At 36.4% G+C, this 27,833-nt stretch overlaps 2 protein-coding genes and 1 long non-coding RNA gene across 4 annotated transcripts; 1 reads left to right on the top strand and 2 right to left on the bottom strand.

The window, feature by feature from the left end:
• The first annotated feature begins 5,003 nt into the window (after positions 1-5,003).
• Positions 5,004-7,270, top strand: LOC133712105 (uncharacterized). Of its 2 annotated transcripts, XR_009847153.1 has the most exons (4): positions 5,082-5,138; positions 5,952-6,335; positions 6,526-6,566; positions 7,076-7,270. It is a non-coding gene; the product is annotated as an uncharacterized LOC133712105 (long non-coding RNA). The 2 variants fall into 2 exon arrangements; XR_009847152.1 differs by having other exon boundaries at positions 5,004-6,335.
• A 9,454-nt stretch (positions 7,271-16,724) lies between these two features.
• Positions 16,725-26,064, bottom strand: LOC133711380 (transcription factor MYB114-like). The gene is made up of 4 exons (XM_062137511.1): positions 26,038-26,064; positions 22,080-22,179; positions 21,720-21,849; positions 16,725-17,160 (listed from the first exon to the last, which is right to left on the bottom strand). The coding sequence occupies exons 1-4, from the start codon at positions 26,062-26,064 to the stop codon at positions 16,725-16,727; spliced, it is 693 nt and encodes a 230-aa protein (XP_061993495.1).
• Positions 26,065-26,875: 811 nt separating this feature from the next.
• LOC133711379 (uncharacterized) lies at positions 26,876-27,630 on the bottom strand. Its single transcript, XM_062137510.1, has 2 exons — positions 27,112-27,630; positions 26,876-27,021 (listed from the first exon to the last, which is right to left on the bottom strand). Exons 1-2 carry the CDS (start codon positions 27,521-27,523, stop codon positions 26,876-26,878), a joined length of 558 nt encoding a protein of 185 aa, XP_061993494.1. The 5' UTR covers positions 27,524-27,630.
• Between the last annotated feature and the right edge of the window lie 203 nt (positions 27,631-27,833).

Genomic DNA, 27,833 nt, shown 5'->3' with positions numbered 1-27,833 from the left:
TTATGTTGTGTAACTCTCTTTCAGACAATGGCTACAGACAACAGTTATCTATTGATAGCTTTATTGTTGTGTAATTTATATTTAGACAATGGTTGAGTTTTGATGTTGTCTGGCTGATTTTACTCAGACAACAGTTATGAAGTGCTACTTTATTCTGTTGTGCAAGTCTCCTTTAGACAATGGCTTCCGACAACAGTTATTTATTGATGTTTTAATCTGTTGTGTAACTCTACTTTAGACAATGACTATAAATTTATGTTGTCTGAGTTCCACACTTGAACAAAACTCAAATTTTTTGACTCCTTATTTCGACTTTGCCCGCCCATTTTTTGACCAAAATTTAAACTCCCGGATTTTCACAAAACTAATTGTTTTATTTTGGGAAAGAAAAAATAGATGTTCAGACTCAACCTCTCTCTCTCTTCTCTCGGAGGCCTAGCTCCCCAACTCTCTCTCTCTCTCTCTCTCTCTCATACACACATAAACGCTGGACCTTCAAGAAACCACCCATTTATTGATCGTGAACAAGAAACCGCAAAGACCGAAACCTCAACAAAGAGCTCCATCAATCCACAGAGCCTGATCCTCTTGCTCCTCAGATGCTCCCTCACAACCTCCGTTTTCAGATCTCCGATCTCTCTCCTTAGCGGCTTCTCCATCTCCTGAATCACAAAACCATCAACTCTGGTCATCAATTACAGAAACAGATCAAAAATCGGAGAAATTGATCTGCGGTTCTCTCTCTTCTTCTTCTTCTTCTTCTTCTTCTTCTTCTTCTTCTTCTTCTTCTTCTTCTTCTTCTTCTTCTTCTTCTTCTTCTTCTTCTTCTTCTTCTTCTTCATCTTCTTTGTGAGAGTGATCTGCGGTTCTTTTTCTTCTTCTCCCCAAGATCAAGAACTGATAAGCTATCTCATGATCCAAGGATCGGAAGCTGTCTCGCGTAGGTCCACCAGCGGTCTCGTACATCACCAATCTCGCTTTCTCTGCGACCTCTTCCAACTGGATTTGGCTTCAGGTTCATCGCAACTTATTCAAAGAGGTAGACTCTCACCACCGCCTTTCATTCTCTCAGGTTCAAGTTGAAATAGCTTTTTTTTTTTGTTTTGATTTGCATCGAATCGGGGTTGAGCTCAATCTTTGTTTAGCTGCTGAGAAACTGGAATATTTGGCTTAATGTTTGTTTTAATTAGGATTGGAAGATTAAGTCTCAATTGCTTTCAATTTTCAGTAATCATTCAGAAAGCTTTGATATTTTACTTGTGTATCTGTTTAATTTTGAAATGCCAATGAATACTGTTGAAGATGAAATTATGTATCTGATACCAATACTGGCACTACAAGTTATGAAATTGCATCCGTTTTGGTTAGTTAATGATATTGCTCAGTTTGGTATGATCTGATAATTTTGGTATGCTATGTTATGACTTGCGCTCAGTTTTGGTTAGTCAATTATATTACTCATCAATATGAACCTTTTCTAGCTACATGGGATGGCAACCTTACATTGATGATATATATTAGCTGCATTTTAGTAGACTATATATAAATCATTGGTCTATCTTTTGGTTCACATGTTTATGCTTATATCACTACTAAAAAAAATTGCAATTGCTTCGCTTTTTTACTTCGGCAACAGTTGCCGTTGCAATTGATACCTTATTGCCACGGAAATTGTTCCGTCGCAATTAAGTCTTATCATTTGCGACGGAACATCTTTGTCGTAGTAATTTTGTGCTCAATTGCGACGCTTTCACTCGTTGCCGTCGCAAAACTTATATGTATATGTACAAAAAAAAAAAAAAAAAAAAAAAAGAACAATGGAAAGGGCAACACAATAATGTCACTATATTACTCTTTTTTAATATTGGTATGAGTGTGCGTGGACATAAAATAAAAATTTTGATTTTAATTATAAAGACATTGACCTATACCAATTTGCCTCCTAAAGTTGTTTGACTTATACATTGCATTTAAATTGTTGGTGTTCATTCTAAAGCAACCATGAAGTGGAAAATAAATTTGGAGAAATCAACCGCTCGATGGAGAGATTGTAATGTTTTATGGTGATTGTAAAAAATCCAGTCAATTTGGTTCTCGTTTCGAACTCGATCAACTAGGTCAAACTTAATTATTTTTATAAACCTATATTTATATATCATACACTCCAAAGGGCAACACCTATCAATTCAAGGAAAATAGGAAAACGGACCGTTGGATGAGATTATTACAATAAATTATGAGTGTGGTAAAAAATATAGCCAATTTCACCATATTTACGAATCCGATCGAATTGGTCAACTATAGTAACTTGTATGTCTTCTTAGTTGACCGATGGAGTGACGACCGCGAAACATGCTTATTTTTTCACATCACGTTTGTAAATATTCTATCAATAGATGTGCGTGGACATAAGATAAAAATTTCGATTTTAATTATAAAGACATTGGTGTATATCAATTTGCCACCTAAAGTTGTATGACCTAAACATTGCATTTAAATTGTTGAGGCTCATTCTAAAGGAACTATGAAGTGGAAAATGAATTTGCAAAAATCAACCGCTCAATGGAGAGATTGTAATGTTTTATGGTGGTTGTAAAAAATCCAGCCAATTTGGTTCTCGTTTCTAACTCGATCAACTAGGTCAAACTTAGTTATTTTTATAAACCTATATTTATATATCATACACTCCAAAGAGCAACACCTATCAATTCAAAGAAAATAGGAAAACTGACCGTTGGATGAGATTATTACAATAAATTATGACTGTGGTAAAAAATATAGCCAATTTTACCATATTTTCGAATCCGATCGAATTGGTCAACTGTAGTCACTTGTATGTGTTCTTAGTTGACTGATGGCGTGACGACCGCGAAACGTGCTTATTTTTTCACATCACGTTTGTAAATATTCTATCAATAGATGTGCGTGGACATAAAATAAAAATTTCGATTTTAATTATAAAGACATTGACCTATACCAATTTGCCTCCTAAAGTTGTTTGACTTATACATTGCATTTAAATTGTTGGTGTTCATTCTAAAGCAACCATGAAGTGGAAAATAAATTTGGAGAAATCAACCGCTCGATGGAGAGATTGTAATGTTTTATGGTGATTGTAAAAAATCCAGTCAATTTGGTTCTCGTTTCGAACTCGATCAACTAGGTCAAACTTAATTATTTTTATAAACCTATATTTATATATCATACACTCCAAAGGGCAACACCTATCAATTCAAGGAAAATAGGAAAACGGACCGTTGGATGAGATTATTACAATAAATTATGAGTGTGGTAAAAAATATAGCCAATTTCACCATATTTACGAATCCGATCGAATTGGTCAACTATAGTAACTTGTATGTCTTCTTAGTTGACCGATGGAGTGACGACCGCGAAACGTGCTTATTTTTTCACATCACGTTTGTAAATATTCTATCAATAGATGTGCGTGGACATAAGATAAAAATTTCGATTTTAATTATAAAGACATTGGTGTATATCAATTTGCCACCTAAAGTTGTATGACCTAAACATTGCATTTAAATTGTTGAGGCTCATTCTAAAGGAACTATGAAGTGGAAAATGAATTTGCAAAAATCAACCGCTCAATGGAGAGATTGTAATGTTTTATGGTGGTTGTAAAAAATCCAGCCAATTTGGTTCTCGTTTCTAACTCGATCAACTAGGTCAAACTTAGTTATTTTTATAAACCTATATTTATATATAATACACTCCAAAGAGCAACACCTATCAATTCAAAGAAAATAGGAAAACCGACCGTTGGATGAGATTATTACAATATATTATGACTGTGGTAAAAAATATAGCCAATTTTACCATATTTTCGAATCCGATCGAATTGGTCAACTGTAGTCACTTGTATGTGTTCTTAGTTGACTGATGGCGTGACGACCGCGAAACGTGCTTATTTTTTCACATCACGTTTGTAAATATTCTATCAATAGATGTGCGTGGACATAAGAAAAAAAAATTCAATTTTAATTACAAAGACATTGGCCTATACTAATTTGCCTTCTAAAGTTGTATGACCTAAACATTGTATTTAAATTGTTGAGGCTCATTCTAAAGGAACTATGAAGTGGAAAATGAATTTGCAAAAACCAACCGGTCGATGGAGAGATTGTAATGTTTTATGGTGGTTGTAAAAAATCCAGCCAATTTGGTTCTCGTTTCTAACTCGATCAACTAGGTCAAACTTAGTTATTTTTATAAACCTATATTTATATATTATACACTCCAAATGGCAACAACCTCTATCAATTCAAAGAAAATGGGAAAACTGACCGTTGGATGAGATCATTACTACAAATTATGAGTGTGGTAAAAAATTGAGCCAATTTCACCATATTTTTGAATCCGATCGAATTGGTTAACTATAGTCACTTATATGTCTTCTTGGTTGACCGATGACATAACGACCCTGAAACATGCTTATTTTTTCACATCACGTTTGTAAATATTCCGTCGATGGATGTGCGTGGACATAAGATAAAAATTTCAATTTTAATTACAAAGACATTGGCCTATACTAATTTGCCCCCTAAAGTTGCATGACTTATACATTGCATTTAAATTGTTGAGGTTCATTCTAAAGTAACCATGAAGTGGAAAATGAATTTGGACAAACTAACCGCTCGATAGAGAGATTGGAATGTTTTATGGTGGTTGTAAAAAATCCAGCCAATTTGATTCTAGTTTCGAATTCGATTAACTTGGTTAAACTTAGTTACTTTTATGAACCTATATTTATATATCAGACACTCCAAATGGTAATCTCTATCAATTCAAAGAAAATAAGAAAACCGACTGTTGGATGAGATTATTACAATAAATTATGAATATGGTAAAAGATTTAATCAATTTTACCGTATTTTTGAATCGGATCAAATTGGTCAACGGTAGTCTTGACGATAGACCAAAAACTTGCAATATTATTTTCAATTAAAGGCTTGCTCTGTTTCTATGCTGTGATTATGCTAAAAGCGCCAAAATTTTTGGCCAAATATTAAACTTCCCTCTCGAATGAAAAAGAAAGAGATTGAAGGCCGGTCAAATTCTGCTCTTGCTTCACGTTTTCGGCGACGGAGGAATCATTGCCGAGATTCTCTGCGTCCTCGGTGATTTCAAGAGTAATTTGTTTATGGGTTGTGATATTTTACGGATTGATTAAGGATTTGGTGTCTTGGTAGCTAGATCTGCTAAGAAGTGTGATCAATTTCATGACTGGGTTTATTGATTTGGATGTCGGAATTGTTGTACGTTGTTGAGTTAGAATTGCTATATATTTTCAATTCCTTACTCCTTACAAATTGGGAGTTGAGGACAGAGAGCTTGTGTCGGTCCCTTTTGATAATTCCAAGCACTGCTGCTGCTGCTGCTGCGTTTGCTTTGGGATTGGGCTTTTGCTGTTTTAAAAGATTTTAATTCGAGAGAGATAGACTTGGTAATCTTTTATGTTTAATCAATTTGGGAACTTTGTGATAGTCCCATAGCAGAGAATTTCGATGAGATTGGTGATGGATTTGTAGTTTAATTGTATTTCAAGTAATGGGTTGGACCCACCTTTGAATCATTATGAGTTCATCGTGTCTATGCAGTTCCATGTTTTACTTAGTTTATGTGTCGATTACATATGTGATTATGTGTTTTCTGCAGTAGTAGTAGTTTTCTATATGATCGAAAGAGTAGTATAGTTTAGTGATACTTGCTACATGATTCCCATTTTGGAGTCTGCAACTACCTTGGTAGTTTCATTCAGGCTTAGATGTTGAACCTAGCAACTATTTCTGTTAAGGTCTTTCATTCGTAAAAGGTAGTGTTAGTTTGATATATCCGAGCAGAGTGCCGCCACAGATAGTAATGTTGAACCAGTGATATCTCTGATTTGAGCCTCATTTTTCCATTTACATCATTAAGATAAGTTGGTGTAGCATGTAGGACGGAAGGTGAGGGACAAATGGATTTATTGGTGGAATCTGAACCTGGGTTCTAGCAGTGTATTGGTGATGTCCTAGCCTGCTTGCCATGTTGCTTGTGAAGTGAGATTTGTTATGACTTGGCCCTGATTGATTGAACCCTGTTGACTAGTATTGCTGGTTTGCACAAGTCAGGATCAGATTAGGTGATCAGAACTACTGTTAAGCTAGATGTCTAGTGTTCTATTTGATGCACAAGATGCATTAGTTGGTGTAGCTCATTTGCAGGACAACAAGCATCAGAATGTTGAGGACAGAGCTTGTGTCGGTCCCTTTTGATAATTCCAAGCACAGCTGCCTTGCATGAATCACACTCGTAGCATCACAAGTAGTTCTAAGGTACTTCTATTTTTCTGAGTTTCAAAGTTAACAGCTATCACAAGTAGTTTTTGTTCCATTGTGGATGTGCGCTTTGTTATTGCTGTAGGTTCTGGAGCATGCTTCTGTATGTCTCTGTGAATTTTTCATATTGGCTTCTTATAACTGAAGTTCATTCCATGTTTTCTTTGTGTATATGTACACAAAACAGGTGCTGATATAAGAATTCACCTCTGCCTCTGGCTGAAATAGGTAAACACCAAGTTGACTTCTTTGATTGATTATGTCATATTTATCTTGAACATGTATAAGATGTCATATTTATCTGGTATCATTAACACTGGATACACTGGTTATATGAATTTGAACCAAGTAGCAAGTAAGATGAGTTAATTTGCTGGAAATCTGCAGAAACTGTCCTGCAGTACAGCCTTCTTTGGTATTTCTTTTTCCTAACTTATTGACCTCCAAATGACCTGAATTTTTGATATGTTTTACTTCTGTTAGTCAGCAAAGGATCTGGAAAGTTTCATTACATTTCGACATAAAGTGAATGTTTTGTGAATTTTCCCAGTTTGGTCTGTAATAGAGAAAGTTCCAGAATTTTAAATGTTCCTCTGATTTTATGTTTTGATTTCAATGCCTTAATGTTTTTTGTTTTGTTTGTATGGACACCTTCACGAAAGAATATGTGCATTTTGTTGTCTATCTTGCTTACTGGACATTAAGCTAACATTGATTTTTCTATGTTTATATTACAGGTTCTCATGGCAAAAAGAGCAAAGCAAATGAAAGCAAGTGTAAAACTCACAAGTAAAATGGTGCACTTGTGAGTGCGGTTATAATTTTCAATACTTGTAAATGACAACACATTTATTTTCATATTAGTGTTTAACTATTTGTATTTGAATATGGTACGATGACTCAATGGATATTTTTAACTATATTTTTTATGAGTTAATGTTAACTTCCTATTTGATTTAATGGATGCAGATATTAATTACTTAACTATTATTATTAATTATTTGTTTAATTTTGTGGAAATGGGTAAAAAATAATAATGATAATAATAATAAAACAAAATTAGTGTTTGGGACGGCCATTTTAGCATCACAATTGGTATAAAATTATAGGGCTAAATACTAGTTAGTACCCTGTGGTTTAGGTCCAAAATCATTTCAGTCCCTGGACTTCTAATTTCATCAAAAACACCCCTGCACTTTCAATTTTGATCTAATAGGTCCAATTCGTTAATATTCTTTCAAATAGTTAGATTATTTGTTGAAAAACTATTTATTTTTAATAGTAGGACTCACTCCTAAATTGACAATGTAGACCACCTCGACACCACATCATAAAACATAGACTATATATGATCCACATTAACAAGTTAAATAACTCAATTGTCGGAAAACTAACAAATTGGACCTATTAGATCAAAATTGAAAGTGCAGGGGTGTTTTTGATGAAATTAGAAGTTCAGGGACTGAATTGATTTTAGACCTAAACCACAGGGTAGTAATTTGTATTTAGCCCAAAATTATATAGGTTTATCTATTTATCAAAATATTTTAATAAAAATTTATAAATATATTTGCAATGGTAAACTAACCGTAGCACAATTTTAGCGGGAAGATTTGGCGGTTATTTTGAAAATACACACATTGCGACGGCATCATAGCCGTAGCAAATACCTCTACATGGGCTACCCTGATAGAAATTTTGCGACGGAACCTTGCGTAGCAAATCGTTGTCGCAAAACAATAACTGATGCGACAGCAAGAGAATACCGTCGCAATTACCTTTTGCGACGGCATTTTACCGTTGCAAATGGATCTTGTGACGCCACCTATTGCAACGCCAACATTTCCGTCGCAAAAGGCTTAATTTTCCGTCGCGAAAAGTTTTTTTCCGTCGCAAAAGCCCAATTGCCGTCGCAAAAGCAATTGTTTTTAGTAGTGTATGTAGAGTTTTCGCTTCAATGTGAACTAATCTCATTTCAACAAATGATGAGTATCACATCCTTTTTTTTTTCCTCTCTCTTACGTATTACTTGCTTATTCTTGCAGGTTGTTCTCGTGCAAAAGAATGTGGATCACCGAGGGTTCAGAGGCTATGTTCTGTCATTTATGAAACCAATATGGACTGATCTAGTTTTCTTTCCTTGTCTTTGTTTAGCATTGAAGAGCGAGAGAAGCTAGTCAATTAAATTGTACCTTCGTATGTTTGAAATCCAATTTAGTAATATAACCTATTGATCATCTGTTCAAGTACTTGTCTAACAATCAGTCGGTTGGCCCAATACCAAACATTACCAGCGTGAATCTCCTCAACTATGGGTAAGTATCTTCTCAGCTATAGCATTACTGTTTGCATTGAAGCCACCCTCAAGTGCAAGAGGTACAAGTTATAGAATAGGGGATTAAGTAAGGATGTCGAACCCACGAGGATTGGTAAATCCTTTCCTAGCTAGGGAAAACCTAAGGAAAAACTAGAAGAATATGCAAATGCACAATCACAAACAAAGGCTCACAAGTGAACCAAAGTTCATGGTGAGTATGTGCAAGATGGTGTGTAGAGATTTGATTTTGATTTTGAGATTGGTTTCTATTCAAATTGAGACAATGAAAGCAAGTAATATAAACTAAGCTAAACTAAACAAGTTGTTATCAAATGGATGGGAGTAAGGGCATCGGGTTTCACCTTTTGCCTCCCTTGCAAGCATTAAAGCAATTGAATATGAATGATGCAAAGCTAATTGTCCAACTACCCTCTTAGCATCCGGATAGGACTACTAAGGCTTAAACCCCTTTCATTTTATTAACTCTAACCGGATAAGTCTAGAGCTAACTACCTAGAGACAAATTCAATTACCGGATAGGTCTCAATCCTTTGCCCCTAAATGCATAAAGCTTAGAGTTTAGGTAACCAAGCAAGCAAACCAATCCTATCTCTAGGTGATTTTAGCTCACTACCCTCACATGCACACATGGTGTGCTTTCATGCTCCATTTTTGCCTAAAGGTAATCAATCTCTAGGAAAAACTTCATGTCATGGCAAACACATAACTCAAATTGATTAGGTCTAAGTAATGCATTCAACTATTGACGTAGCATGTGAGAATGACAACATGAATTTGCATCAATTTATAAACAAAAGCATCAATACAAGAAAGTTTGGCTAAGACTTTCAACCCTAGCCCCAACTAGTTCACTACTCACACATAGTTAGATACACAAGCTTCAACATTCTATTAAACATCAAATACATAAAGAGATAGAGAGTAAAGGGTGACTATTGATGATGCCGGAAGATGTGGTGGAGATGGGTCTCCAAGAACATGATGTGGTGGTAGTCACCTCCTTCTCCTTGCTCCAAGCTCTTGATATTGGTAAGAATAGTGAAATTTGGGATCACTAAGGTGAGTTGTGGTGTTGAGTGGTGGAGGAAATGGTGGTTTCTTCCCTAGAGAGAAAATGGATCTTGGATAGGATGAAGATGATTGAATGGAGTCAAGAATGCTGAAGAATTGGTCTTTGGCCTCTCTTTGATCAGCTATGTGTGTCCTCTTTGGTCCCAAAGTGTGCAAAATATGCTCTTACACCATTGTCCCCCAAATGGTCCCAAATTGGCAAGGTGACAAAAGGACAAGGTGAAGGGAGATATTTGAATTTCAAATTATGGGAGATTCTCACCACCATGGTCCTCCTTTGCTGGAGAAAAGACCCTCCATGAGTGGCGGCTCGCCGGAAAAATCGCCGGAAAAGTCGATTTGCAATTTTCTTCCAATCTTCGTGTCTTCTTCCCCTAGCTTCAAATCTCCGCATTTCAAGCCTCAAATAGTCATTTTATTCTTAATGCAAGGTTTCCTACAAATAAAAGGAAATGGATTAAAAAAGGCAAAATAGCATGGAAGACAAATCAATTTTCATAATTATGGGGCACAATTGCATAAGTAATTTGTGACTCAACAAATACCTCCAAACTTGAATATTGCTTGTCCTCAAGCAAAAGCATTAACCCAAATCCGAAACATAACAAAACTAACACAACCTAATCCTTCCAACATTATCCTCAAAGAACACAATTTGCTCAAGGCTAGAAAATCAAGTCATGTCTCAAAAGTTTATGAAGCTATGGGACAAATGCTAGAGTAGAATGTATGTCATGCCATGATTGTCACTTTGATGCACCAAAACCAAGCTTGCACAACAAAACCGTGCTAACCATAAACTCACTAGATTTTCACTCTAATTTTCACACAAGTGTTTAAAGGTTAGCTACACTATCACTCAAATTAACAATCTTATGCATATGCCGCCAGATGCTTGCTTTTCAATCTCAACTCCACGGGTCATGCACAAACCATCTTGGATCAAAAAGGACTTTTATTAGGTTGTAATGAGGCTTAGGGCGAGGGGTTAGAGAAATGAAGTGGATAGGAAATCACAAATTCTAAGTAACTTAGCAAGCAACTCCCTTATTGAGATTTTATGAACTTAAGACCTTAAGATGCTTCATATGTTTCACTCTCTTAACCATTCCCCCAAACTTTAAACTAAAAACTATTTATTGATCAACTAGAGAAACTTTCTTTTTGGATTTTTTTTTTTTTTTGATTCTCTTGAAATGTAAAGACAAATTACAATTGCACAACAAACATAATACTCCCCCACACTTATTTCTTTTCAAGTACCCCCAAACTTTGTTTCTTGAAGCATCTTGACATATACAATCTCACATTGCTCACTAAGAAAACTTGGAAAGGGTAAGGCTAGTGTTTAAGCTAGAAGGTAAGACATTTGTGGTGCAAAGAAATGAAAGGCTAACAAAAGGCACAAATTGGCAATCTAAGGATAATAATCTTTTTAGGACAAGAGCTTGTTTGGCCATGGTGGAATTCCTATTGCCTCAATCATTTCCGCGATGTATTCATGCTTGACAAAAGTTTTGAGATATATAAAGCAAGTTCTAGAGATACAATTCACAAAAGATTGATCACACATGAAGAATAAAGTGCTAAGAGCTATTGGATGCACTTTCATTAGGCTCAAAACTCACATTTGTGGTGCAAATAGTTCTCACAAATCTCATCATGCCAACCATATCTCAATGCATCAACTTGACAATCAAAGGTAACAATGAAGTTAAACATAAGTCCCATAACCTTTATTTGAAAAATTGAGTTCACAAGACATAGACATGCTTTCTAGCCCTTTACAAATCAAGTTCAAGTTTCATCATAGGAGTTGGAAGGAACTAAACACAAACAAAACACACAAAAACTAGAAACAACTAAAAGCTAAAAACAACTTCTTTTTTTTTTTTTTTTTTTTTTTTAAACAATTTGAATTTATTGAATTTAAACTAGACCTTCCCCCCACACTTGAACTTAACATTGTCCTCAATGTTAAAAAGTGTTTTCTTGAAAGCTTTGCAATGAAAGAGTCAAGCATGGTAAGAAGGAGCATGCAAACTATCACAAAAACAAAGAAGTGACCGGAATTTAAACACAATGAAGTACATAAAGCAAGAAAAAGGTTTAGGAATGCTCCCCCTTGTAGACCATGAAGTTCATTCAATTCACCAACAATCACCAACATGCAAGGCTTTAAGCCCTTGCCTTCCAAGCTAAACTTTAATGGTGTCATTTCTTCAAGAATGGTTCCAAGGGTTTTCCTCCTCCTTCACTTGCATTATGAGCTTGGCTACCTCCAAGTAGGGCTTTGTTTTAAGGACTTCTTGCCGGTCCATTGATTCTTCATTCACTCAAGGGGGCTTCTTGAGACAACCATCTCCCTTGTTTACCTTCTTTGAACTTCCAAGGCAAGCTCCCATGTCAACAAGTGCTCCCTTGAGCAATCCTCCAATTTGTTTCTTCTTCTTGATGGAGGTGAGGAGTGACTCAAAGCCTTGTGAACATGGTAAGACCGGAAGAGGTGCCCAAACTTCTTTCTTATTTTTCTCATCTCCCCTTACTCTTGCCTCTCCATAGTAACCCAAAAAGTAGCATTCATTCATGTCATCCAGAATTTGAAGGAGAGGAAAGATTTGGAACTTGATTTTGTCTCCAAGTACCTTCATGCTCATGGTGCCTTTCTTCACATTAATCTTGACACCGGCAGTGGCCATGAAAGCTCTTCCAAAGATGATAGGAAGCTCATTGTCAACCATGGGGGCTTCCTCCATGTCTAGGACTATAAAATCCACCGGTATCACAAACCTTGCAACATTGACAAGCACATTCTCCAAGATTCCTCTAGGATACCTCACGCTTCTATCCGCCAATTGGAGAGTGATTGAAGTTGGTTTCAAAGCTCCTTCAAGACCAAACTTCTTTAAAGCCGAATAGGGCATTAAATTGATACTTGCCCCAAGATCCATCAAGCAATTGTCAAAAGTAGTTTCTCCAATCTTGCTTGGAATAGTGAAGCTTCCCGGATCTTTGAGCTTTGGTGGAAGCTTTCTTTGAATGATAGCACTCACTTCTTCACAAAGAGCCACTTGCTCATGTTCTTTGAACTTTTTCTTCTTCATGCACATATCCTTCAAGAACTTAGCATAAGATGGGATTGTCTTCACGGCTTCAAGGAGTGGAATGTTTATATGAACCTTCTTGAACAAATCAATCATCTCCCTCAATTGGCTCTCTTTCTTGAGTTTTTTCTCTTGTTGCCATATAGCTTGAGGGTAAGGGAGAGACACTTCTTCTTCTTACACAATCTTCAAAGGAGGGTTGATGGTGATACCTCTTTTGAATGGCCTTTCAATTAGAGTAGAAGGAGAGGCTTTATTATCATGAGTTCCAACCTTGGCATTGAAATTTTCCTTCAAGGCTTCTTCTTGCTTCTCATCGGCATAAGCATTCTTCTTATCATTCAAAGCTTCTTCTTCACCATCATTGAAGCCTAAGATGACTTCTCCATGTGACAACTCTCTTGCTTTCCCCTTTGATCTTCTTTCAAAACCGGGTGGCTCCCTTGGAGTTACATCTTCCTCATTGGTAGGCATGTACACATTGTTCTCCACTTGCCTTCCACTTCTCAAGGTGGTAATAGCTTTGGCTTCATGTCTTGGGTTAGTCTCCACTTGGCTTGGAAACACACCTTGCTTCCTTTGACTCAACTCACTAGCTAGTTGCCCTATTTGTACCTCAAGCTTGCTCACACTTTGTTGAATGACATTGATCTTCTCATCTTGCTTTGCTTGATTATTCACAAAGGCCGTCATCATTTCTTCAAGGGTAGGTGTCTTTCTTGCTTCTTGAATTGGCACTTGGAGTTGTTGTAGAGGTAGAGGTTGTTGAAGTGGTGCTTGATAAGGTGGTCTAGGAGCATGTCGAAACCAGTGCCCCATGGAAACCATGATATGATCTCAGGCTCTCCCTTGCCGACAAGTCACCCTCCCGCCAGCATTGAACAGGTTAGGGAAAATCACCCTCCGGCTAACTGAAAAGCGATCCGGAACCCAGCCGCCCCAATCCACCTCCGGCACCGGTCCCCTCTACCACCAATACGAGCCACAATAACCACCAGCCACCAAACCCAACCGTCATCAACCGCCGCGTCCTCTCCCTCCATCCTCGCAAGGAACATTGAGCCAAAATCCCACCATGGACCTTACTGGAAACATCGATTACCGGCGTACTTCGATTTCCCATCTGAGAACGCGTCGCCGGACATAACTAGACACTCGGATGAAGGTTCAAGAGCGTGGTAGCGTATTATTTTTTTGTCTTCTTATTCGTATAAGAAAAAATGCAATCACTGTAGAAGGTAGATTCGCACCCAATCTGGATAGTATTATTGGAGTAGGTGCAAGCCTGAAACAACATAATTTGATGGTCGATGCAAAAGCATTTAACAAATATACCAAAACGTAGGAAATGACAAATGAGCTAAATGGCTTTCGTTCAGCAAATGATACATATATAAAAGTAAAATGAGAATGGTACTGTTGAATGAATAGTATTACAGTGACTTGCCCGTTTTACCCCTACATTCTCTTTGGCTTTTTACGTGATTGCCCCGACAGGTGTACGTCTTCATTGGAGTCCGAGGCTTTCCGCGTGGCTCTGTTTCCTTGCTCCACGAAGAGAGAACAATCCAAAGAGAAATCAAGAACGATCGAGACCTCGAGGGAGTCCAGATGTGTTTCTTTGCTTTGCCCGAAGAGAGAGAGAGAGAGAGAGAGAGAGAGAGTGAGACATGGAGATAGATAGAGGTGATATTCATCTCAGCACGAGGTTAGTTGTTCTTCATCACGAGAGTGATCAGAGAGGTGCACAAAGAAAAAAGTTCCCAAATTTCCAATTGTTGAACCTTGATTTTGTTGATTCAATTTTGAATTGTTCTCTCATTCTGATGCGGGATATGTATTGGATTTGAAAGTATTGATTTGGGGGTTTATATGCATATTACTTTGTTGTGTTTGCCTTGATATTTAGAACAACCAGAGGAACAATTTCTGAACATCATCTTCAAATTTTGCAGGTATGACAAATTTGCTCTGGCTTTTCTGCAAGAAAGGTCTGCCCATAAAGATTTACTTCGTTCTTTTCTTAAAGCCTTAGTATTTTTCATGTTGGTCATTGCGGTTTTGACTCCTATACCTCAATTTGGAACCACTGCTTACTGAACTGGATATTTTACAAGCAAGCCAGCCTCAAACACTATTAGATTAATGAGCAGCTACTATATGGTACGTTCCTTTGAGTATTTAATAATCATGTTTTAGGCTTTTAGAGAAACATTTGCAGGACCTTTATGGTAACTTTTGCTTCAATGTATGAACTGGCAGCAAAGCAATTGAAATATCAATTGCATACTCAACATCATGATGCAGTTACTTATTCCTTTTTTCATTAGTGAGCATATACGAAACATAATGCAGATAGATCGATCAATAAGATCAAAGCTATGTTGTTAGAGAAAAAACTTTTCATTATTTTCTAACAAATACATGAAAACATTTAAACCTGCTAACGATCAATTCTTTTGTACCCTCCCTTAAGTTGTTAATGTTGGTGTCATTTGTTTCGAAATCACCAAAACCCAATCAAAAAATCATCTTGGTGCATTTATTTCAATTTGATTTGAGTAGTATGTTTAAGTCCATGAAACAACAAACAACACCAAAGTAATAAGTGATGGTAACCTGATCACAAGCAGGGGACTTGACACTGTTGCCAAATTGCATTGGCTATTGCCAACTGCATAATTTCTGCAGTTTCTTTATGAATACCTTAGCTTCTTCAATATATTGGTCCCTGCTTCCCTACCATGTAGAAATTCATCATATATTTCCCCATTTGTTTTTCAGTGTGTCAAACTTGATCGGCTTGCACATTATCTAGATTTTGATATTGCTTCACCCTCCATGGCATGTTAACAAGCAATGCGAGGATTTGCTTCCATCAGAGTTTGTTCAGGTATGCCCAATCAACTCTCTTTACTTGGTTGATCCATGCAAGTGATGCAACACACACACATATTCAAGTATTGTTGGATGTGTCTGACCTGGATGGCCTAGGTGCATTCCAGTAGGAGTAACTGATGTAACTATGGCCTTTGTATTGTATAGTTAGCTTTTGCTGCTTATTTGTTTTCAGAAACTGGTGGAAGAATCACACTGAACTGTTTGGAGATTTAAATCTTCCCAGAATTTCTTGGTAATACTGAGCAGTAAATGTCGACTAAGCTGCACAGGAAAGGCCCAAAGCCAATGTGGATTCAGCTCTGGATAGAGTACGTGTGGGTGAAGTCTCTCCTTTTGTTAGATTGAAACCTGCTGTTTTTTTTATTGATAGGAATTCTTTGCCAATGATTTATAATCAGTTCATGGAGAATGATAATACATTGGTTAAATGGAAAATGATGATACATTGATTAAAGTTGAGTTATTAGCTGTATTGGGAGTATGTCTCCTCCTTCATTGTGGACACTTTTTGTAGTTATTAACTTTGAAATCTAACCAAGTTACCAGTTTTTTTAACATGTAAAACAAATAAACAATATATAATATACAATCTAAATTCAGGACCATTAAATCGAATGATATCGATCATATTTCCGCAGCATCGCGCGGGTACACTAACTAGTGTAATTAATAATTTAACAAAATAGCAACTAGCTAGTTACAACACACAATTGGATGACATGGATTTATTAGATCGTCTAAATCTTTTTTTTTTTTTTTTGTGAAATGCAATTAAAGTAATTTATTAAATAAAAAGATAGTACTAACCGGGGAGGGGGACATGAAGCCAAGATCCCTTAGAAGAAATAACAAAACGAAAAGACAACCAAAACATAAGCATGATTAAGCAGAGCCGATTGAATCAAAGATCAAGATGCACAACAGGCTTCCGATTGCTGGTAGAATAAGGGTCTCGTGAATCTCTTTTAGACTTCAATTTTTTATTTTGAGATTTATTAGATCGTCTGAATCTTGTTCTCTCATCTCTTCTTGGAGAAAATGCCAAAGGTCAGATTCGAAACTTCGTTCGGCAACATTGACACATGTTTTGGTCATTGAGGCCATATCTTGAACCCATAAGTTTGTAGAGACATGTTCTGCTGGTACAATTTTCCACTCATCAAGTCCATGTACCGGAGGTAATGATATGTTTATATTACTATTCTTTGAGGTTGCTGCTTTGTCACTGGGAATATGTAAACTTTTTGTGAATGTTCGTGGCCGAGGTCTTATTATAGTGGTCCTTGTTATTTGTCGAGGTTTATCTTTTGCGATGTTCAAATTCATATTTCTCCTTCGCCGAGCACTCCAATAGTTTTTCACATCATTTGAGGTTCTTCCTGGAAGTCGGCCAGCAATCAATGACCACCTTTATATACATATTAGAGAGAAAATTAGAAATATATGTTATTTGGGGTTGCATTACTTTTGCACATGGAAGAGGCATAAATAGTAAAGGCAAATGTAAACATAAAAATAGTTACGTCGGATCCATAATTTATAAGAAATGGCGGATACAATATGATTTTTGTTTTTTATTATTTCCACCTCTTACTCTACCCGCAATCGAACGCTCATTGTGCATTTTAGTTTTTGATTCAGTTTTCTATATGTTTCATCTTCCTTATGTTTTGGCCGATATTGCTTTTTGTTGTTTATTCTTAGGGATCTTGGCCTTATGTCCCTCTTAGATGCTATCTTTTTTTGTTTAATATATATATTTTTTATTTTCCAAAAAAAAAAAAAAAAAAACTCAACCACTTGATATTAAATTCTAGGGTGAGTAACCACCTGGTGTGGTAAAGTTCATCGAGCGGTCTAGCATTCGAATCTCAACTCCAACTAGTTTGTGGCCAGCAGGTTTGACAGGCCTTCGAGTTCGTGCGCCTACAATGGAGGATTAGCCTAGCTTTGCTGGGATACCCTTGTGGACCTTGGTCTGAATACTAATTGCTTGAGTGTGCTATTAACTTCCTAACGTAACCGAGGTGACTTACTACCCTATCCCTAATAATAAAAAGGGCTAAATATTGTTTACTCCCTGAACTTTCACGGAAAAAACAATTTAGTCCCTCACGTTTTAATTTGACACGTTTACTCCTTGTTCTTTCAATTTTACACCCAATAGGTCCATTCCATTACTCTCCATCCAAATGCTCCGTTAACTCCACATTTTTAAGCATAAAATTACTATAATAGCCCTGACTTTCTCATTCTTTAATTTTTTTTTTATTCTCTCTTTTATTCTTCTGTTCGGCACTAATTCTTTATCTACCATATCGAACCCCACACCCGACATTACTAATCCTTCTTCCAGCCATGGCATCGCTAAATCACTCTCAGCCGCCGACTCCTTAAGCCAACCCCGGCAACGATCAAACTCATCCTCCCCCTCCTCCCTAGAATCCAAATCCAAGCACGAAATCCACTCGTAATTCAACCCAAAAATCAACCCCCTCATCACCTTGTAAAACCCAGTATCAGATTATCAGTCTTTGATAAAAACTCATTGAAATCCCACAAGACCAACGTTTATGCATTTTAAGTCATTTCCCCCTCTCTGGTGTTACACTTCACCTCCAAAACACGACCTTTTCACTCTCCCCTAGAGGTGGCAAACGGGCCTAGTCGTGCTTCGTGCCGTGCTTGGGCCGGCCCATTTATTATCGTGCCGGGCTCGTGCCGGCCCATTTACTTAAACATTAAGCCCGACCCGACCCATGGCCCGAGCAAATATCATGCCGGGTCGTGCTCGTGCCGGGTCAATAACGGGCCGTGCTCGTGCCTACCCACTATAAAGCACGATTTTAAAATCTTAATTTGAACAAATAAAAATTAATTTTATTTAACTATTTAGAAAATTAAAATAAATTAAGTTCTACAACGTTTTTCTTAATCTTAGCTTTTTAAGATTAGATTTCTAATAATTTTTTATATTTCACTATAAGAAAGAAAGAAAGAAAAAACTCAAAATATATTGTTTTTAGTATATTATTGTGAGATTAATCTTTATTAATATAATGAAGATTTAGTATCTATTATTCTTTCCTTCATTCTATAGTTGTATTATTATGAGATTAGTTTTTATTAATAAACATATATTTAATATTTAGAAAATATACTTATGTCAAAACAAGGATATAATGTTTTGTTTCATTATTTTGACAATATAAAAGAAAGCATTGGTGGAATTGTCATGAGATTTGAAATAAAAAGATCACATATTCAAATCTCATCATTGTAGTTTTTTAATTTTTTTTTTTTTAAATGAAATTTTGTGTTTGTAACGGGCCGGCCCACAATATGTCGTGCTCGGGCCGGGCCGGGCCGGGCCAATGGGCCAATATTCTTAGGCCCAGCCCAACCCGTTATTCTAACGTGCTCGGGTCGTGCCGGGCCCGTGCCGTGCTCGTGCTTAGTGGCCCGTTTGCCACCTCTACTCTCCCCCTCTTACTCTTAACCCAAATTCCCTATTTCCTATTCCCATTCCCATTCTCAACTACCAAATCCTCCCACAACTCCTCCCCATTTCTCTTCTTAACCAGTTTCGACTCTCCCACTTCCGAGAACCAGTGAATTCACCGAATCCTTCCTTGTGCCAACACGAACTTCAAATCATCCTATGATCAATACGCATACTCAGGTAATCGAATACCAAATATTCATATACACAATATCATCCAAAGCCTCCAAGGAAGAACCTAACTAACCTTGATGCCAAACAACATCAGAACAGATGAAGTTGTCCCTTTGACGAAGAACACAGTAGCTGGGAAAAATTCTCCCTTTGCTCACTTCTCCTCAAATTCACCAATCTTGTAACTGAAATGCAGCCATCATCATTTCTCACTCTAGAAATCAAAATTCAAGTTAGAATTGGCCGGAGAATAGACAAAACCATCATTGAACACAGTGGCCACGACGGTGGCCGTGTTCACCCAAAATGCAATTTCTCCAAAGCATAATTGACTTCAAAAACTGATTATAGCCCGACGTAGAGTACGGCGAGAAGATTGTTTTCATACCTCATGCATCCAAAACCGCCGCTGAAGTCGTCGGAAAAGGCATCGGAAAATCGAGAGCTTCTCTCATTCGATTTAACTCCTTCTTTCGTCCTTTGGAGAAACCAAATTCAATAAGCTATAGGAGGTTGAGGACTTGGCTATAGCCACGAGGTAGTTGATCGCGACGTGGGTTAGGGTTTCGAGGGCAGAGATCTAAGCGATGGCGGTGGAGAACTCCAACGGGGTTGGGTTTTCCGGTATGGGAATGATTACTGGTTTTGGGGTTTTGATTTCGGAGGCACGATGGTGGTGGAAGAGAGGGTTCTTGTGATGAAAAGTGAGGCAATTTGGTCTGATGTCGAAGAGAAGAAAAAAAAGAAAGAATAAAAACAATTAAAAAAAAAATTAAAGAATGAGAAAGTCAGGGCTATTATGGTAATTTTATTCTTAAAAATGTGGAGTTAACAGAGCATTTGGATGGAGAGTAACGGAATGGACCTATTAGGTGTAAAATTGAAAGAACAAGGAGTAAACGTATCAAATTAAAAGGCGAGGGACTGAACTGTTTTTTCCGTGAAAGTTCAGGGAGTAAACAGTATTTAGCCCTAGTATTTACAGATAAAGTGTAAAATTATTTTTTACAGATATTTCTTCACTTTATTAGGGATATATCCTAAATTCTTCACTTTATCGGAGATATATCACAAATATCGTAGACCAGCGAGCGGCTTTCAACCACCTAGAGTGTTTTTTTTGTTTTTATAAACCTATTATAACTTGTGGTGTATAGGTTGAAGACCAAAAAAAAAAAAACGAACAAAAAAAATACTCTTTAAAAAAAAAACGAAGAAACAGAAAAAAAAAATAACTAAAAAACAGAAAAAATAATAATAATTTATTTTATTTTATTTTTATTTTTTTATGTTGAAATGACCATTTTAGCCCTCAACGGTAAGACTTAATGTCCAATTTGGACGGAATAGGAGAAATTGGACACGGCTGATTGAAATTGGAAAGTTTAGGGGGTAAAAAGTCAAAATTAAAAGTAGAAGGAGTGAAATGATGACACCCCCAAACCTCAGGGGGTAAACTGTAATTAACCCTATAAAAAAATTCAAGAACATCTTTGATTACTTATTTGTCTCAAAAAAGAAAATCTTTGATTACTTAGTAACTGAGTGTATGCTTACTAATAACTAGTCTTCTATGAGTCAAACTTACGACCTTCTACTCACGAATGGGAGATATATACTAAGTGTTTATATCTTTGGTCATTTGAAAGTTATTATACAAATTAGGGGAAATTCTAGTGTACTTGTGGGTATCTCATACCCACATTTACAAAAGTGACAACAAATTTGTTGTCAGAGTGGTAATGTTGAGTCCTATTTTGTGTAATCTTAGTTCTAATAATAGTAATTACACCTCTTACGACATTGTTACAAGCTTTTGAACAAATTCGTTGTCAATGTTGTAATTTTTGTTTAACTATATGTAAATAGTGTAAATGAATATGGTAACTTTTGTTCTCAATGTTGTAATTTTGGTTTAAATAATTGTAATATTTTGTTCAAATAGTTGTACATGAATGTATGAGATACCCACAAGTACCATAGCTTGTCTCACAAATTAGATAGTATATCATGGTATTAACTAGTGTTTAGCATTTTTGTTTTGATTTGTCTCATATTTGATGCCTTAAAATGTCCAAAAACTAAAAGTTATTGGTAGATGGTACATTAGTTTATTGTCAAACAAGAAAAATTTTCATCCATTTCATCTGATAAGTAAATTAACAGAAATTTTTCTTTTCGTGTTTGAAAGGGCAGAAAGGATTTTTTTGTTTTTTTTTTTTTTGACCTTATTGGCCCGGAACTTAATTAGTAAGTTATAGAGAAATCGATCAGTAGGATGTAGTCCTTGCCTGTTTCCTAAAAGCTTGTAAAGCCTAATCATTAGATCTACTTCATCATCTTCAAATTCTCCTCTCTTGATGGTTGGCTTCAGGTAATTCAACCACCTCATTCTACAGCTCTTTCTGCATCTCTTTAAGCCTGCAAGTATGTACGTACATTGCAAACAATAAAACAAATAACCTTATACTTGACATCAGCAACATATCATTTTTCTAATTCTGGCTAGAAACATGCATGAACCAAAATTAGTAAATACAAAGTACATATATAATACACACACACACACGGAGATATATTGGGTAACGAATTGTAAGCTGTAGAATGCAACTCTCAGATAGATCAAGAGATGATATTTATATATTACTAACCTGCTTGGAGAGGAATCTTGTGCCATCTTCCTTCTCCATGTTTTTCAATGCACTTCCTGAGAAGATGATCTTCCTCTTTGGTCCATGCACCTTTTCTCAACTCCATATCAGTATTCAGCAATAAATTACTGATATGATAGTCAGAAGCATGCACACACAACTTAAGCCCCAAAAAAAAGCCCCCTGGACGTTTGAATATATATAGTTGGTCTCAAAGAGAACGTCTTCAAATGGCGGTTTGCAAATAATCGAACCACTGCATCCATTAAAAGGACTAAAGGAGTCATATATGTACACTTCTTTTCAACAGAACCTACTGTACAATAAGCTAGTCCGTCAACGTACTGCATGTCTCGGCTAACTGAGTACTCATTAAAATGAGTACCTGTCATCATTATTGAAACCACTTGTCTTGTGTTTTTGTCAACAATAAATGATGGTAGTAATTAGGGCTGCCACTTGCTTACCGACCGAATATCAACCGATGTTTTAAGTTTGATAAACTGACTTTTTAGTAACCAAGACAGATAAAACTGAAATAAAAAATTACCGAAAAAGTTAGTTTGGTTTTGGTAAATACCGAATCTACCGATTATCTAAATATTTAGCTTTATATACTATGGTTTTCAATACACATACATGTATATGACAAAATAAACATAAAATTATTTATAATAATATGAACATTACTACATATACTACATTAGTAGTACATGTATTATAAGTAACCTAGTCAAAGATGGTTAAATAACCTGTTTTATTGAAAATGGTTAAAATTTGATGTCATATATACAAAAGAAAGCTATAATTAGGAGATGAATGCATAGTTTACGACTATAAAATTGAAGACTTAGTTTTGGTCATTCTAATTTTTACTACAAAGAATTAATTGTTTTAAAGTTGGTAATATCGAAAACTGAAATATTGTTGGTGACGAAAAATTCTGTAGAGGAGTTTGACTCACCAATGAATGCGGACTAGAGCGGGAGCTGACTGAGAATGATCGAGAAGCTTCCTTCAAGCGTTGACTCGAAGTTTGACCGTCGGCTCGAGAAAGATTTGGGGGGGGGGGGGGGGGGGGGGGGGTTCTCGTGGGGATGGAAGCTTCAAGATTTGGCGCAGTTCTCGTTTGATTTTAAACTTTGTCATGGGCGAGATTCATCAGCGGAAGTGTGAAATCAAAATGGCATGAGAAGGGTTTAGTTTTTGCAACCCATGATGGGCAACGGCCGAGAGATGAAGTGGCATTTTCACCAAGATTGAGGGTGCTCGATGGCGACTGGTTTTGGGTCTTGACATGATATGAGATATAAAGACAGTTTGAAATTTGATTGCACCACAATTGGTGACTTGATAATTAAAGATTAATTAGTTTAAATTATGTGTTCTTGAGATATATTGTCATTTGTATGTCATTGAATAAATGAGTTAACCAATCTTAATGAACGGTGCTTTGTTGCATCTAATATTGTTATTGTTATTTCATATTTCGATGTAGTTTCTACATCTATAAGTTGTAATATTTCTTATTATTATTATCAATAAAGTGGTTCACTATTACTCTAAAAAAAAAAAAAATTAACGATGCTTTGTTGTTAATTTTTATTATTGCTTGACCGTTAAATTTTGAATTCAAGCCTAGAAAATTGATGTATTTTTTATTATGATAAATAATAAAACTATTAAATTAGAAAAGAAAAAGAAAAAATAAAGAGCAATTGCAAATTTAGAAAGGGAAAACGACCTTTTCAAAAAGAAACGGAAAGCGACGGAACTAAACTCTCAAGGCCCCCTCTGTAAAAATTAACTCTGAGATGGACATTTGCACGTTCATCGATCACACTCTTGCCATAAATATCAGAAATCTTTTCATTTGTTTGGGGTATCCAAGTATGGCCTATGGGTCGGTATTAAGAGCTAGAAAATTATCGATAAGAAGGATCATGCCTTTAGAAGATACCTATTAAGTATTAACTTATCATGCGTGATGCTTGCTTTTATGGTTTCTTGGACTCTTTCAGGTTTGCTGATTCTGCGGTTAAGTCTGGATCTAGCCAAATTTAGGTTCAAACCAATTCCAGTTTTGAAAGCTGATGTTCTCTTCAATTTCTATAAGCTTCTGGTAATTTCTTTTCAGAAATAGTACGTATTTGTTCATCTAATTAAAACCAGCTGGCTGGTCCATCCTTCAAATTTAGATCTAGCTAGGCTATTTCTTTTCAGAAATAGTATGTATTTGTTCATCTAATTAAAACCAGCTAGCTGGTCCATCTTTCAAATTTAGATCTAGCTAGGCAGCCTGGGTTCATCCCTTCCATCAGTCGATGACTCAAACAATAAAAGTTTGATTTTGATCAAATTGGACTACTGAAATATTGATTAATTGGAAACTTTAACCATTGAATAGACGTCATTTACACTTAAATGCGTGGTCCCAAAACAGATCGAGCGGCCTGCAACTCTTAACCTAACAAAATCTAGGATAGATCCTACTTTCTTGTATATATGTGTGTCTTCAATCATGTATGGACCTAAGGTTAGCTCAAACATTCAACTATTCTGATTGAAGTTCTGCTGTAGTGCATACATGTAAAAAAAAGAAAAGAAAAAAAAAAAAAAAAAAAAAACTCAGATTGGTAACCATGAACCACCAAGAGAGGTCTCTGCAATTGTTTCCCACGTACTTTTTCTTTGTTTTTGTCTTTTCCTTTCTATTTCAATATATAAAGTTACCATTTTATCCTTCATATATTAGCTAATAAATTTTTAGAATTTAATTAAAGCTCCAGACAAAATAATAATAATAATAATAAACCTAGGTTTCTAGTGTCCACAGACAGGTTTCTGGTGTCCACAAATGACCATGCATGTTCTTCTGAGTTTTGACAAGTTGTTGTCCAGCGGCTAGTTATTGACAAGTTATTCTCTGCAAACTGAGTACCTGCATGTGCTGTTACCAAAAACCAACGACTCAATTACTCAAGCTTGTTTTTTCTTTTTTTTTCTATGCCAAAACCTTGGGAACAACAACTCTATAACTTCAGACCCCACAAAAAAAAAAAAAAAAAAACAAACAAACAAACAAACTCTATAACCAAAAATTCTAATATGGACCAAGGTCCAGGTGGACCACGGTTAAATCCGGCAAGTGAAGAACACGCGCGGTTTTCAGGCGAGTGAATAAGCAAGCTGACGGCGTGGGACCCACTGATCTGCAACAGTTGATTTGTTGACTGTTCCCCGACTTCGTCCTCGACGGGGTTCCTTCCGTCCTCCATTAAATCCGAAACCACCTGCACAACGAAGACCACCGACGCGCAGGAGATTACAACCAAGGTTTTAAATATCGGTATTTTCATATCTATCGGTACTTTGAAAAAGGGAGATATCGGATATATCGGGGATACAGTGTACGAAAATATCGTTTTTGAAAATAGTCAATTTATTAGAAATTTAGAACTACATATAAATACATATGAATGTCAACTTCATCTACATCCAAAAAAAGACTCTAGGCAGTTGAAAAGCCGCTCGCTGGTCTACGAAAATGCAATAATCAGACAAAGACATATGACCCATATAGTGCGAATTGTAGTGATGAACATGATAGTTATAGATCTCTTTAGAGTTGCCGACTGTTTCCCCAATAAGGGGATAATAAGGATGAACTCAACTAGATGACTGATCGTCTGATCATATACTTCTCCATATTGATTATATTTATAAGCATCATAACCAAATTGATTGTTGCCTTCATGAGATTCATTTGAGATCCCACTGCGCTCTGTGCCTAAACTGATAGAGTCAAAACTTAAGGCAATTGAAGAAACATCAGATGGGGTACTTTGATCATCAGTTGCACCTCTAGTCCTCCTCCCATATCGGGTCTTCTCTTGAGCACCATGACCAGCTGTTCTCACTCCGTGGTCTTCATCTTGGGTGGCATGATCAAAATTACCTTCACAGGTAAATTGGAATCCTCCATCAACAGAAGATTGTCCATATTCATATCTTTCACCTCCACCACCTGTTCCGCTTCCACCCTTTCCACCATCATCAGAACTATCTGGAATTGCTGTACCACCCCACGCATCATCACTATCTGAATTATCTTCTGGGTTTTTAACAACTTCTTCAGATAAGACTCTCTCTACGTTGATTCCAGCATTAGTTGCAGTTTCTACAACTTGTGGAAGAGGTCTTCCAGCTTCATCATCGAGGTGTGCAGGCATAATCCAGTCATGAAGTTGATCAATGCCATTATCAAGCGGCTCGCTTGCAACATGAAGTAGATCTATATAGTTGTTTTCATTGACCACATTATTCTTTGCCTGTTTATCTCGCAGCCGCAGCTTCATGTTGTAGTAGCAGTATACAAGCTTTTCCAACTTCTGATATGCCAAACGGTTCCTTTGTTTGGTATGAATAATAGCAAATGTACTCCAATTTCTCTCACACGCAGAAGAAGAAGTCGTTTGTGCCAAAATACGCATTGCAATTTTCTGCATGTTTGGTGCAGAATACCTACATTGTGTCCACCAATCAGCTGTAAAGCTACTACAATGAGTTACTGCTATAATAGATCAACATTTTCTATTAAAGAAATTATATGTGTGTGTATGTGTGTGTTTTAATGTATACATATACGGATATACCACAAACCTGTATTTCTGGTTTCTCTTGTTTTTCTTGCTATGGTTGACCCAAATGATTCATTTGCATCTCTAAAGCATACAATCTGCATTAACCATTTGAAAATTAGTCATTTCTAATCCCAAAATTTTTTAAGGTTGTCATCAATAAGAAGTTACCTCATCCACAAATGTATCCGCAATTTCTCCATTTATATTAAATTGTTCGACAACTGTTGCCAGAGAGTTTGTGAAACGTGGGCTATAACCAACATCATGTCGATAATGAAAATTTGGGTTTAAGAAATGTGCTACAAACAAGAAACCAAAAAGTTATATAATATAGATCTAACTAAGTAATTATCAAGATACAAATGTATTTCGAGATAGAGAAATAATACCTGCTGCATGCAATGGTTGACTTAATGTGTTATCCCATCGATCATTGATGATTTTAAGCACCCATTTCTTTCCTCTCATCTGTGATATTTGTTGTTTCACTCTTTCAAACATATCATATAATATGGGCATGGTTGGCTGAATTTCTGTGTCAACAATTCGAAGAATCTCATACAATTGCTTATAAATTTTATGGACTGCTTCCATGCCATCCCAAAATGTCCCATCGAGGACTCTTTTTTCTATCCTTTTGCCATCTCTGGTCCTGCTCGCTGCATTCTCATTCCATGCGCTACTTGTAAACAATTTTCTCAAATCAGATTTCTTCTTCAAAATATTGTCGATGGCAATGTGATTTATCGCAAATCGAGTTTTACCCGGTCGAATCAAATCTCCCTTCGTGATGCTCCTCATTTCAGCCAGTACCCAACCATGATTGTAGATGTAGTTAGTTACACTTTGAGCCCATTTGACAACAGTGGAAACAGTCTCTTGCTTCCCGATATCTTCAAATATCAAATCGATGCAGTGGGCAGCACACGGGATCCAGAATAGCGGATATTTTTTCCTCACCTAGATTCGCCTTGAGGGGATTTTCTACTCACCTTGAGGGGATTTCTCCTCACTCAAATTTGCCTTTAGGAAATCTCTCTTCACACAGATTTTCATTTAGAGAATTACTGAGTTTTTTATTTTATTTTTACCTCAAATTTTACAGATATTT

Source organism: Rosa rugosa, chromosome 5 (genome assembly GCF_958449725.1).
Source record: "Rosa rugosa chromosome 5, drRosRugo1.1, whole genome shotgun sequence".
In the NCBI taxonomy this organism is placed as follows: domain Eukaryota; kingdom Viridiplantae; phylum Streptophyta; class Magnoliopsida; order Rosales; family Rosaceae; genus Rosa; species Rosa rugosa.
The sequence above is the reverse complement of the archived record's forward strand: the minus strand, read 5'-3'. Positions and strand labels throughout refer to the sequence as shown.

Bases quoted from the DNA above. Each gene is read 5' to 3' on its own strand.
- LOC133711379 (XM_062137510.1), bottom strand. From the start codon at position 27,523: ATGAGGAGCATCACGAAGGGAGATTTGATTCGACCGGGTAAAACTCGA. The intron at 27,022-27,111 runs GTATTATTTCTC...TCTTGTTTGTAG, and splicing joins TCAACCATTGCATGCAGCAG to CACATTTCTTAAACCCAAAT.
- LOC133711380 (XM_062137511.1), bottom strand. From the start codon at position 26,064: ATGGAGGATTCCAATTTACCTGTGAAG. The intron at 22,180-26,037 runs GTAATTTTGATC...ACTGATATGGAG, and splicing joins ATTCCAATTTACCTGTGAAG to TTGAGAAAAGGTGCATGGAC. The intron at 21,850-22,079 runs GTTAGTAATATA...ACATACTTGCAG, and splicing joins CAAGATTCCTCTCCAAGCAG to GCTTAAAGAGATGCAGAAAG.